General features: G+C 38.6%; 1 protein-coding gene across 6 annotated transcripts in view; it reads left to right on the top strand.

Annotated features, from left to right (window-relative positions):
- Positions 1-12,764, top strand: part of PTPRM (protein tyrosine phosphatase receptor type M) — an 837,547-nt gene that overhangs the window by 201,119 nt on the left and 623,664 nt on the right. For all 6 annotated transcript variants that reach the window (XM_017951542.3, XM_017951543.3, XM_021929846.2 and 3 more), the window contains exon 2: positions 9,021-9,143. In XM_017951542.3, the coding sequence (XP_017807031.1) occupies positions 9,021-9,143 (123 nt within the window). The remainder of the gene's footprint in view (positions 1-9,020; positions 9,144-12,764) is intronic.

Genomic DNA, 12,764 nt, shown 5'->3' with positions numbered 1-12,764 from the left:
CTCAGTAGGTCTGGGATGAGGCCTGAGAATTCACATTTCTGAGTTCCTAGGTGATGGTGGCTTGTCCAGGGACCCACTTGGAGAATTACTGCTCCAGTTTGGGACTCAGGACAACAGTGACTTCAGAGATCAGGTCATAAATACTGAGTTAGTTTGACCATCTTCTCCCTGAGACATTTCTGGCAGCTGTTTCATCATTATGTTTTCATTTGTTACTCCTGTTTCTATCATAGAGGCAGACAACTATTTTTTACACTCTCTCTCGTTTTCTCTATTGTGGTATAGAGGATAAGAGCACCAGTATTATATTCAGATAAATTCACATTTATGCAGGGAATTCATGCAGTTGGTTTAATTAAACCCAATATCAGCTCTATGAGGTGTTCATTTGTATGTGGAAAATCGAGATAGTCAAGTTCCTAATAATTTGGCTGCATTACAATATTTAGGAATAGAATAATACTACTGCCCATTAAAGAAGATTTTACTATCAATAAGAAAAATACATCTTTGTTTGTTGCAATTCAGCCTTTTAAAAAATTAGGAATGCATAGATTGATATGAAATGAAGACGTGGTAAGTGTAATAAATCATAGAAACTTCAAGAACAAGATAACTTTTTTGCTTTGTAACATATAAAATATATCCATCGGCAAATAGCACTTCTTATAATAGAGCATAGCGTTAGCCATTTAAATGCCTGTGCAGTGTGTAAAAACTGCTTGCTAGATTAAATTATGTAGAAGAGCATTTCTATAATGCTTAGTGTCTGATTCACTAAACATCACTGGCGCACTCAAAGTTTAAGAGGCATTATATACTTTTATTGTTTGGCAGGCAATTAAATGTAGAAGTCACTGTGATTTAGAAGAAGAAAGCAGAGTCTCTGCTATGTTGGTATAGTTTTTTTTTTTAATACTCCTAAAATAATTATGTCTATTAAAGCTCTCTATCTGTTTATAGCCATTTATTCTACACAGTTTTAAATTTGAAATAAATAGGATCATCTTAGATTTCATGTAATTTAGGAAAATAAAACATATAACATTAATTCTTTCGGGGGGTACTATAGCACTATTTTTTGACCTGCCTTCTCTATAGAGAGACCCATTTAATACTTTATGCATTTAATAAAGGCTGACTTAAATGGGGTCATTCTGTATTTGGAACAAATGAGAAAAATGTTCCAGAAAAACTCATCAAGGAGTATTACAGTCTTTTTACAAAATAACTTTAAATAGACTATAATTGTAACAGGAAGAATGATTGCTAGTGTATGTAAGTCAATTTAACCTGTTAAAGGCAGAACAATTCAAAATGTGTGTGTATCTTACAAGTTTATGAAATTAACATTTGATTGTCCTTCACTGGCTTCTTAGAAACAGCACTTTCAAGAGCTTATTTACAATGCAAATCACTGAACAGTTCGTATATAAGCACCATAAATTGTTGTTTACTTACTTTCTAGAGCTTGGTGAAAATGTGTGACTACAGACCTTATTTGAATTACTAGTCCTGCGCTGAAGCTCCTGTGACTTTGGTTGAGATTATGTGACCCTTTTAAACTGCCATTTGTAAAAATAAGAATGTACTGATCAGGATCCCATCAGGAGAGAGAAGCAACATAGTAATTTAATTAGGGAACATTTATTATAAAGACTAAGTAACTATAACAGGGTATTAAAATACAAGAGATGGGTTAGTACAAACTAAGGAGACCTCTGAAGAATAAAGGAATAGTGGATGTATGGAGCAGACGTTAGCCCAGGGCAGAGACAGAGCTCCAAGGAGGAGACTCTTTCATTGCTGAGATCCAGGGGAAGGCTGTGGCTCAGTGGATGGCAGAGGAGTTACTATGGGGCTGCACCTGCAGGACTCAGAGGTAATGTGCCCTCTGATTGGCTGTGAAAGCTGTTCATAGGTGGTGTTCTGCTGGAGGCACTTGCTACAGAACCACTGGCACACTGTGCAGGGGCAAGCTGCTGCTACTGGAGGAGCCAGGCAGGGGGCGACCCTGCGTTGTGCACTGAGGGGCCTGCCAGGGAGCTCAGGGAGGCCACCCCTTCCTCCTGCAGGATCTCTCCTGTACCCTCTACTGATAAAACTTACCTTCTTGCTCACTAGGACAGAAAACGTAGTTAAAGCGTCTGGATACATTTTTGAAATGAAAAGTGAATTTAGAGCTAAGAGGTGTAGTACATTGATAACTGGCACAGGGAATATTGATGTTTGCCTTTAGAATTTTTTTTAATTAAAATGAGGTAATACATGTTTATATTTGCATGATTTTTGTTCTGTAACATGTTAATCGAATCAGACATGTTGAGATAAAAGTCTTACTGGTTGTGAGGAGTCAATGACATCATAACTATATTTTGCCTTAGGCACAATCTGACTGGCACGTGGTCTCTGTTCGTGAAATGGTGGCTGTTGATACCAGAGACCTTTGTAGCTCACAGGTTGCCCTTAGACTGTGTGGCAGTGCTCTCACACAGTAGTGCTGATTGGTAACTTCAAGCTAAATAAACAGTCCTAGGTGATGGCTCTTACCCTCAAACCTGAAGAATACAAGTAGCAATCTTGAAGGATCTTGACATCAATTTAGTTGTCTAGAGCCTCCTTTTAGAACAGAATGATAAATATTTGTATATCTCAGTAGAGATAAATTTGGTTTTTAAAGTGTCCAAATTATTTATGTGTATTGGGTCAAGATGTCATGACTATGAGTCACAATAAAAAAACAATTTTTAATATACTGCTTTAAATGGTGGACTCTAATTCTTGTCAATTTGTTTTCCGTTGTTCTGTCTCCGGACCTGAAGCTTCAGTAGGATGTAGAATGGTCACATAAGGTTTCCTTTGGGGTGAAAATGGGCCATTTTCTTTATAGCTTATGCCTTAATGATTTCATACTATTCTTGAATTAACTGAATCATCCTCAGCTGTTCCAAAGAAAGAAAAAAGATAAATATCCTCCATTATGCAAGTGACAATATTTTATTTTCATGAATCAAGAATGACTTTTATCAACAACTAGCCTTGCTTTCTAATAATTGCCAGGAAAAAAAAAAGAATTCAGCGTCTGTAAACTGAAAGCCATAATTTGTGGACTTCATTAACATTTAACTTGCTTACAGTTTTCAGCCATACTAGAAAAATGAACAAGTTCATTGATTTCGTCACATTTTGCAGTTGATTCATCCTGGGATACACCAGGACAGGGCTGGATGGTTTGTGGACGAAGGTTAAGATTGTTTTCATTGTTCAGATGTTTATTATATTATGCTTCTTTTGGAAATTTCCAGGCAAAATAATTGCAGCCAGATTTTGCATAGAACTTTGGGGGATTCATTACCCATCGTTTTAAAAAGGCTTTATTGGGTGTTTATCATGCGTCCTGCTCTAAGGAATGCCAAGGTGACCAAGATACAGTTATAATCAATATTGTTTTTGAGCAGAGTTGCTACTCTGCCTATGGGCTTTTCTCTTCTGAAACTCTATGATTTTCAGGAGAGAATATCGGGCCCAACTCCATTTCCTTTGATTTCTAAAACATATAGGATATGCGCATGTTGGATCCTGCCTTAATCCTAGCCCTTTGGGAGGCTGAGGCGAGAGGATCACTTGAACTTAGGAGTTCAAAATCAGCAATATAGGGAGATCTCGTCTCTTTCAAAGGAAACAAAAAATTAGCTAGGCAAGGTGGCATGTGCCTGTGATCCCAGGTACTATGTGGGCTGAGGTGGGAAGACTGCTTGAGCCTGGGAGATCAAGGCTGTAGTGAGCTAGGACTGTGCCACTGCCACTGCACTCAAGCCTGAGCGGTAGAATGAGATCTTGTCTTGAAAAACACGAAGAATAAAAAACATGTGGGTCTGCACTTCAATAACAGCACAGACTAGCTGCAGTTTTTAGTTGGAGTAAATGTGCAAACTTACAGCAGCCCACTAAGGCAAGAGTATCCATAAAGATATATGTGTATATGTGTGTGTGTGTGTATATATATGTATATATATGTGTGTGTATATATATGTATATATATTTTTTTAAGATGGAGTTTCGATCTTGTTGCCCAGGCTAGAGTGCAATGGCGTGATCTTGGCTCACTGCAACCTCTACCTCCCGGGTTCAAGTGATTCTCCTGCCTCAGCCTCCTGAGTAGCTGGGATTACAGCCATGCGCCACCTGGCTAATTTTATGTTTTTAGTAGAGACAGAGTTTCTCCATGTTGGTCAGGCTAGTCTTGAACTCCCGACCTCAGGTGATCCGCCCGCCTCAGCCTCCCAGAGTGCTGGGATTACAGACATGAGCCACTGTGCCCAGCCCACAAAGATAATTTTAAAACATATTTCAGTTTTAATCTAGAATGCACTGGGCTCCCACTGAATCAAGCTTGTTGACTTGGAGTGTGGTCACATACTATCATAAGATGTTACTGAATGGGTCCTAAACCTCATTGCTCTGTTCTGAGGGATACTGTTGAGAACTCTGTTCATTAACTTTCAGCAATTGCTTCTTCCTAGGGTTCTGGGAAGGGAGATAGTTCTCTCTGAATTTAGGGTTAGTGTAGTTGTGTATCTTCTTGGTCTCCAGTTTGGGAGATACTATCCTGTAGCGTTAAGAATATGGGTCCCTTATGACTGCATGCCTGGATTCAAGTATCTGCCTCATGACTGTCCAGCTTTGAGATCTTGGGCAGGCTGTGTAACCTTCTATGCCTTGGTTTCTGTATCTGTAAAATGAGGATCATAGTATCTACCTCATAGAGTTGGTGTGAGGATTAAACAAGTCCTGGGTAAATGTTAGTCTCTATTATCACATTTATATATTATTTTATAGGTACTGTAAATTGTATGATCAATCATATTTTCTTCTTTGCTCTGGCTACCCCAAAACTCCAAGTGAAATCTGTGGATAACATCCGGTACATGAACTTAGTGACTTTTTAAAAAAATTTTTTTGGTGGTAGGTGGGTGGAGTCCTAGCCACATTTCTAGTGTCCTTTTCTTTGCTCTACTTCCCTTGCCTTTTAAGTTATACTTTTAACAGTTTTATCAATTTAATTTTTTATGTTATTGTGTTGAATTGCATGTCTGGGAACAGTATAGGAATCAGCATTGTCATCAATTACCTGAGTATTTGCCATCCAGTGACACTTCTTTTTGCTTAGTAACTCATTCGTATCCAGAACCTGTGTGTTGTATTCAACGTTGCTAAGGAAAAGCCTTTCCCAAGGTATGATGGAGATATCAGGTACACGTGTGTGTGTGTGTGAGACAGAGACAGAGACAGAGACAGAATGAGTGATGCAGAATGCCACCCCACCCAGCTTGTATCAGCTTTCCTCCATCTTGTATATGACTTTGGTTCAGTCGTGATTCCCCTCTATGAAACAGAAGTAATTTACTTTGATTTAACAGAGGAATACAGTATGGCCATGGAGTGCTGGGAGCCAGCCCAGGTGTGACCGTTCTGGAGAAAACATAGGGGGTCTGTTACTGACCATACTCCTGTGGATGATGGCAAAATGCGTCTGTGTTATTCAGAAAATCAAGAAGACTGTATTTTTAGAAATGCTTCTTTTTACTGTGTTTCAGGGGACTTTGCCTCCTTATCATATTTTTTTCATTGTTCCCCATAGTATTTACTTGAAGAACCTCCGTAACCGCCTGTTCTTGGCACTTCCATGTTTAATAGAGGCACCGGCAGGGTGTTACCTATATGAATGCTCACAAGTCTTCATCTTCTCATGAGGTGCACTTGGAAGTTTTCAATTATCTATTCCAACTAGTTGCAATGAAATGAACTCCTGAGAGTGCTTTGTTCTATGAGGTATATCTGGCAAGAAGGATTGAAGAACTGATAACAACTGATGCTGGTTGAACATGGCTGACTCTTGTTACACTGACTTTATATTTGCTGTCTTATTTAACTGTCAGAAATACCACGTGAGGTACATGTTATTTCTGTTTTATAGATAAAGAAACTAGACTTGTTTCTAAGTGATTTGTCTAAAATCACCAAGCTAACAGTGGAAGAATTGGAATATGCCTGTGTTTTACTCAGAATCTATGCATTTTGCTACTACCCGAAGCTGTCCTGAAAACTGAAAGCTGAGTTATTCTTTCTTTACTTGGTTATTTTAATTGTGATGTAATTTACTTTAACTCATCTTATTTTATCCCAATAAACCATATTTGTTATTTTGGGGGGTCCCCTATCTGTTGAATGAAGGCTAGGGGTGGATCTGAAAATTGGTGTGCAGGGAAATGTATCCTCATTGGGCAATATGAAATTCATAGTTTATCCCATTTTCCGGTAGTTCAATAATCCTTCATGAGTCCAGAAAGAACCATATCATACTTTATTTGTTTCGTTTCAAGTGATAAGGACAGCTTTGTGTAATGGGAAAATTATAACCTCGCACCAGTGGTGTATTAGTCTTCTGGGTTTGCTCTCAGCCACAGGTGCATGCTTTTGCTTTATATGTGCTTCTATTATAGTGCAATAGTGGTTTTGTAAACCAGGTCTGTAGCCAGCCTTAAGTTGTTTTGTGGATGCTTATCACTATTTCTCACTGTTTAAGATCACACTGTAGGACTTTCATCTGAGTGCTGTTTCCACTGGGGGACCTTCTCTGTCAAAATTGAGGATTTCATTCTTTTTGAATATTATTAGTGCTGTTGCTATTTGAGCTTATTGCTACAATACCGAAGCTGTTTTCTGCATCAAAATTAGAGTTTGCAACCAAGAGACACTATTTCTCATAAATGTTTGCAGTCTTCTAACATTTTTTCATACCCCAAACTGGAAAGTTGTTAGTGTTATGCATTTTAAACAAATCCATTTTGTTTCTGGAATTGTTAAAACTCAGTAAGAGGGCAATATAAATGACCAGTTGTTGTCAAATGAAATATTGAATTAAGGCTGTATCTTTGGAGTTGTTTTGTTCTCAATGGAGTGTTTAGTTGAAACAAGTAATTGTTAAAAGTGTTAGAGAAGACAGTGTCCAGGGACACTAATTTCACCATCAGATCTGGAGCTAACAACTAAGACAAAGCTAGAAAGTTGGGACAGACAGTTTGAGGTTTCTTGATGCTATCCTGTTTAACATTGTTTATCGGAGCCTTGGAGGCAGATGTAGAAAGCATGCTCATCAGATTTGCAGACAACACAAAGCTAGGTAAGATGACTATTACCAGGATTGAATGACAATGTCAGAGTTGTAGGATGGAGTGATGCACTAACAGCAGGAGATGGGATTTAGTAAGCATAAATGGATAGTCCTGGTTTGAATTCAGAAAACTGTTTACTTTGTTAGAAAAGTGGAGAGAGACTCAGCGGCAGTGGTGTGCAAAAGCCGTATGGAATTTCAGGCTCACGGAAGCTGAGAATGGACCAGCGCCCTCTCTGCACAGAGATAGAACAAAGCGATAAATGGGTAGTAGCATCTTCAATTCTGAAGCAGATGTTTGGATGCCTTTTTAAGGGGGGGATGTTCTACATAGTCAGGATGCTTTACAGAATTCTGAGTGCCTCATCTGTTCAGAGGCTGGCTGGCTGGGAGGTTGTACAGTTGACCTAAGCATTTGGATAGAAGCTGGACCAGGTGACCTCTAACATCTGTTTTCGCTCTGAGGTTGGACAATGGCTGTTTTACTTACCTTCTTGCCAACAGGACACACATTGTGGACATAATGTAAAAATATTCTTAAATTCATGTTTTCTTGAACCAGAACACTTAATTGTCATCAGTGGCAAACAATTATAATTTTTTTGAATTAATATGATTAATAGCATTATATGATAGATAGTAGAATTTTCATAATAATAAGATCAATTTAATTAATCAGTTCCCCATGTGAAACATGGAGATAAGATCTGATACTAAAAAAAGTAACAGGAGGCATTCAAGAGGATATGGGATGGGACAAAATCATTAATGTGCTGAATGCTATTGATGCTGAAACAGCTGAATTGCTATGTATATGCTGCATTTTCTATTATTCTTTGTTTTTTTCATTTAAGTAGTTTCATTTCTAGTACCAGAATTAAGCAGATGTTTACCACATGCTTAGTTTTGAATTTATTTTTGCCTTTAAAACTTGTATGGACTGTAAGTGAATTTATCATCTCTTTTAATTTTGAGACCTCAAATCACCAAAGTATTAAAGTAAAACCTTGTTTCTTTGTTAGATTTGGAATAAGTATTTGGAAAATATTTTGCAAGTTGTGCCATGGTTTGTACTGCATCTTGTCCTCTACTATTGTGCCAGGATTGTGGTGAAAGCATTTCTTTTCATTTTTTTGGACAAATTATGAGTGTTTTTTCTTTATTGAAAACATGTTGAACATTTAAGTCAGTTCTCTTAAAATTTTGAATGCAAGAGCAATTTTTCAAATTCCTATACATCTGGAAACTACAGATTTTAAATTTGCTTAGGTCTTACTTTCTTTCTTTTTTTTTTTTGACATAGAGTCTCGCCCTGTCGCCCAGGCTGGAGTGCAGCGGCATGATCTCAGCTCATTGCAACCTCCACCTTTCAGGTTCAAGCGATTCTTCCGCCTCAGCCTCTCGAGTAGCTGGGATTACAGGCACCCGCTATCATGCCTGGCTAATTTTTGTATTTTTGTGGAGACAGGGTTTCACCATGTTGGCCAGGCTGGTCTTGCACTCCTGACCTCAGGTGATTCGCCCACCTCAGCCTCCCAAAGTGCTGGTATTACAGGCATGAGCCACCGTGCCTGGCTAGGTCTTACCTTCAGTTGGCTTCTACCAACATTAGATTGCTTTTGGAGAGCTGCATAATATGGCGATGTGGGTGAGGCATGGTTAATATTCAGCAGCACTCAGCAAGGGATCAGTAAGTGTTGGATGCGCAGCTCCTGAGTAGAAAGACCTAATCAGATTTAGTTTGGCATCAAACTTGCCATCAAGTCTAAGGCTTCCTGCAATCATCATAGCTTATTCCAGAGGTCTGGTTGGTATTTACATTACTTTTTATTCTTCTACAATTTAGGTGGCTGCCTCTTTGATGAGCCGTATAGCACATGTGGATATAGTCAATCTGAAGATGATGACTTCAACTGGGAGCAAGTGAACACCTTGACCAAACCAACTTCTGATCCATGGATGCCATCAGGTTTGCTTTCAGTTTTAAGTTTTGTTTTAGAATAAAGAGGAACACAAGAGTCTCAATCACAGTATGTGTTCACTGGATATTGGTTAAATGAGTGACGGTGTTGGTCTTTGGATGTGGCAGTCAAAGTTGGATTAGCTAGTGAGAGTGGTGCAATTAAGAGGATAGGTTATAAAAGTTTTATCTCTCTCCCCTTAAAGTCTAAATTATACTTCTTTTATTTGCAAGTACCCCTTAGCTAGATTAGTGGGCATTACCCAGTTGATCTTTTCCCAAGCAGCAGATATGAGAAAAAGATTGAGATCTCTGCTGGCAAATGTGTCTAAGGGGTGAAACTCCAGTTGGGGAATCCAAATAACAGTGTCCATCCATCCCAGATAGGAGGCCTTGGTGGGGGACTTTTCTCAGCCTCAGGGGCTGAGAGATCTAGGAGAATACCCAGTGATCTTGAAAGTGTTCTGAAGATGAAATGGCAGTGCATAAATGTGGGTATTTTTTCCCCTGAAGAAATGCTTAGCGAATTTCTGATGAGTGAAAGATGTGTTCCACTGAACACCAAAAAGAATTCTACTTCTTATTGGCAGGGAAAAGTAGGAAGATGGTGGCTAGTGAAGTCTAATCAGCTTGGAGCTTGATTATTGCAATGGACCCTTTTTCAGGCTATGACACTGGACGTCTCTTTAGGACTTTAGGTCTGCAGATTCGGTGATGAGTTTGCTCCATTCAGGTTTCAAACTGTGAAACATGTTCTGATTTGGATTTCAGATACAACACAATTTTTATACTTTTTAATGAATGCAAAGTTTTTCATTAATGCTCCAAAGCATAGGAATAATTACATTTAGTAAGTAATCTTGTAAAGGTAGCTTTTAAACGTGAAGTAGAGTTTAATGTTGTCACCAAGCTTTGACGGTATGATGCCCACTGTGTTCCTGCCCTCTCCTTCCCACATTTAACTCCTTGTAGCTTCAGAGAAGGGAGCATTGAGCTCTTTATCACTATGGCTTCACTGGACTCCAAGCCCTTCTAGCTGTTGGTTATCTTCTTGCAGCTGCAGCTCACACCCTCCTTTTTTGTGTCTTCTGTTCTCTTGTATATGTGTGTGCTGTTGAATGGGACTGTTTAAATCAGCTTTAGTTGCTTTTCCAAATTCCAGTTCCTGCTTCTGTTCCTGTCAGTGATAAAGACAGGGGAAGAGGAGAACACAGCTGCGCTCCTCCTGTGGGGCCATCGTTTCCCAAAACAGTGTCTCCCCCGAGGGCCTTTTGGTCTTTTCTGCCCTCTCAAGAGGACCCTGCCTGTGTCTAGTGAGGCTGGGCTGGCTAAGGCCATGAGAGTGGGGAGGCCCTTAGATTAGTCGTGGTAGATTGCCCCAGAAGAATGCACTCACTCTTGCTTTGTCTATTAACTCCTCATTTGATAAAAAGTTTGAAATATTTCACATTAGGTAGTTGATTTCATTATTTTTGTTCTTAAATCGAAACTTGACTTGAAAAAATTAAGTTTTACAAAGAAGCCCAAGTATTTCAGAGTCTTTTCTAGCCTCTTCTGACTCTATTTCTGCCACAGGATAACTCACCTCCCTTGGTAAATGAGGCCAAAGAAATCATTTCTTGTCGTCGTCTTGTTCTTTTCTTTTTTTCAGTGGCCCATCTTAGACTAAGTTGTCAACTTTAAAATATTAAAAGCATAGGTTTCTAGCACAGGCCGTTAAAAAAGTGGTAGTAAAGATCAAAGCCCAGGTGTATCCTGGCACAGCCAGTTAGGTAACTGAAAGAACAAAGGTGAATGAAGAGGAAGTGAGGCTGCACATATATGGCCTTTGAAGGCTCTTCTGACTTGAGAAGAATGACATGGAGGCATTTATATGTTTTCTTATGATTTAGTCTTCTGTTGATGAATGGTATACTTGATAATTAATATTAGGCCTTTGTAGCATAAGATCTCTAAGTGGTACATCTTGCAACACTTTCGTCAAGTCTGTCTTATTTATGATAGTTCCAGAAGGTGTGTTTTGGACCCTTACCCCCAAACAGATTGCAACTCATTGTTTGGATCTGAGAGTGGTTTAGGTGTCAGCGTGTGAGTGAGGAAAGGGAGGCACTGGCAGTTCCCCCACCCCTCTGGCTGTGCTTATGCGCAGGGGTGCAGCTCAGATTTCTGAAAACTGTCCTTGCTCCATCAGATTACATGTTTTTGCCATAATATAGAACTGAAAATACGGGTATTTCCTTTTTTTTTTTCTTTACTACCCGTTAAACAAACTTTAGTCATTAGAAATTGTTTTTGGGCCCCAGTGTATACTAAACATGATGGCAATTATTGTAGGAGAGGAAGGATTATAAGAAGTGACTTTTTTCTCTTTAGGAACTTATCTACTTGGGGAAGAAAAGTTACAAAAATACAATTAGCGAACAATCTAAAATGATATGTAATTAAGTGTGCTGTAGACTGGAAGTGTTCTAAAAGCAGTTTCTCAGTATAAACCCAGTATTTTTTAAAAGAATGTGGAGCTGTACCCAGCTGACCCATCGGCCAAAGTGAGGAGTTCCATTCTCAAAGCAGCATTGTTCGAAGTGAGGAAACAGTGTCTTCTAAACATGCATGTACTATCCTAAAGTCTAGATTTTTAAACGGAGTCTCCAATATGTGTATACAGCCATAAGTTTTAAGTGCTACTTAGTTTCAGGGGTTTTCACCTTCTTTTTCTTCTTCTCCTCTTCCATTAATGTGTGCAATATGATTTATTCCTTTCAAAAACTGATTCCAAGGCTAGTTTTCCCATGCTAAAACAGAAATGACTCTTACGAATTTCTCAGGGTAAATGGGTAGGAAAATCAGATAGAACCATAGCTTTTTGAAGGCAAATTTTCTACACCTTTATGTCAAATACTATTGGATTTATTCTTTCATGGGTATGTGTATCTGTCTCATGTATATAGGTTGGTTCGGTAACACTTTAGAGACCGAGAGTTGGCAAACTGTCCTACTGATCAAATCCAGCTTGCTGCCAGTTTTTGTGTGGCTTGTGAGCTAAGAGTGGTTGTTACATATTTTAATAGTTGTAAAAAAGCAAAAAGAATAATAAAATTTTGTGATGTGAAATTCAAAATGCAACGTTCACAAGTAAAGTTTTACTAACACACAGCCATGCCCATTTGTTTAAATGGTGTCAAGTGGTTGGTTTCAAGCTACAGTCACAGAGTTTAGTAGTTACAATAGAGACTGGTCCACAAAGCATAAGATATTTATACTCTGGCCCTTTACGGAAAAATGTTGCTGATACCTGTCTTAGACCATTTTGGCATCAGCATGTAATTGTTGTTTTGGACCCATGGTTTATATTGTTGTTGTTTTCTATATTCATGTAATTATTAATCTACAAACATTTCACATTTTCTCTCACTTTCAGAAGATGTGTTTTCTAAACATGGGGCTATTAAAATCAGTAAGAAAAAAAAAACATGATTAGAGATTTCCTCTATCATTGCCTTAAATTTGCTACCTCTTGAAAAGCATTGTGGTGTGATTTTCTTTATTTTTTTTAGTACCTAAATCTTTGTCACACTCCTATAACTCTAATAAGTGAATAATTCATCAAGGGCCGGGTGTGGTGGCTCATGC

This window comes from Papio anubis, chromosome 19 (genome assembly GCF_008728515.1).
Source record: "Papio anubis isolate 15944 chromosome 19, Panubis1.0, whole genome shotgun sequence".
Classification (NCBI taxonomy): domain Eukaryota; kingdom Metazoa; phylum Chordata; class Mammalia; order Primates; family Cercopithecidae; genus Papio; species Papio anubis.
This window is presented reverse-complemented; position numbering and strand designations above follow the sequence as displayed.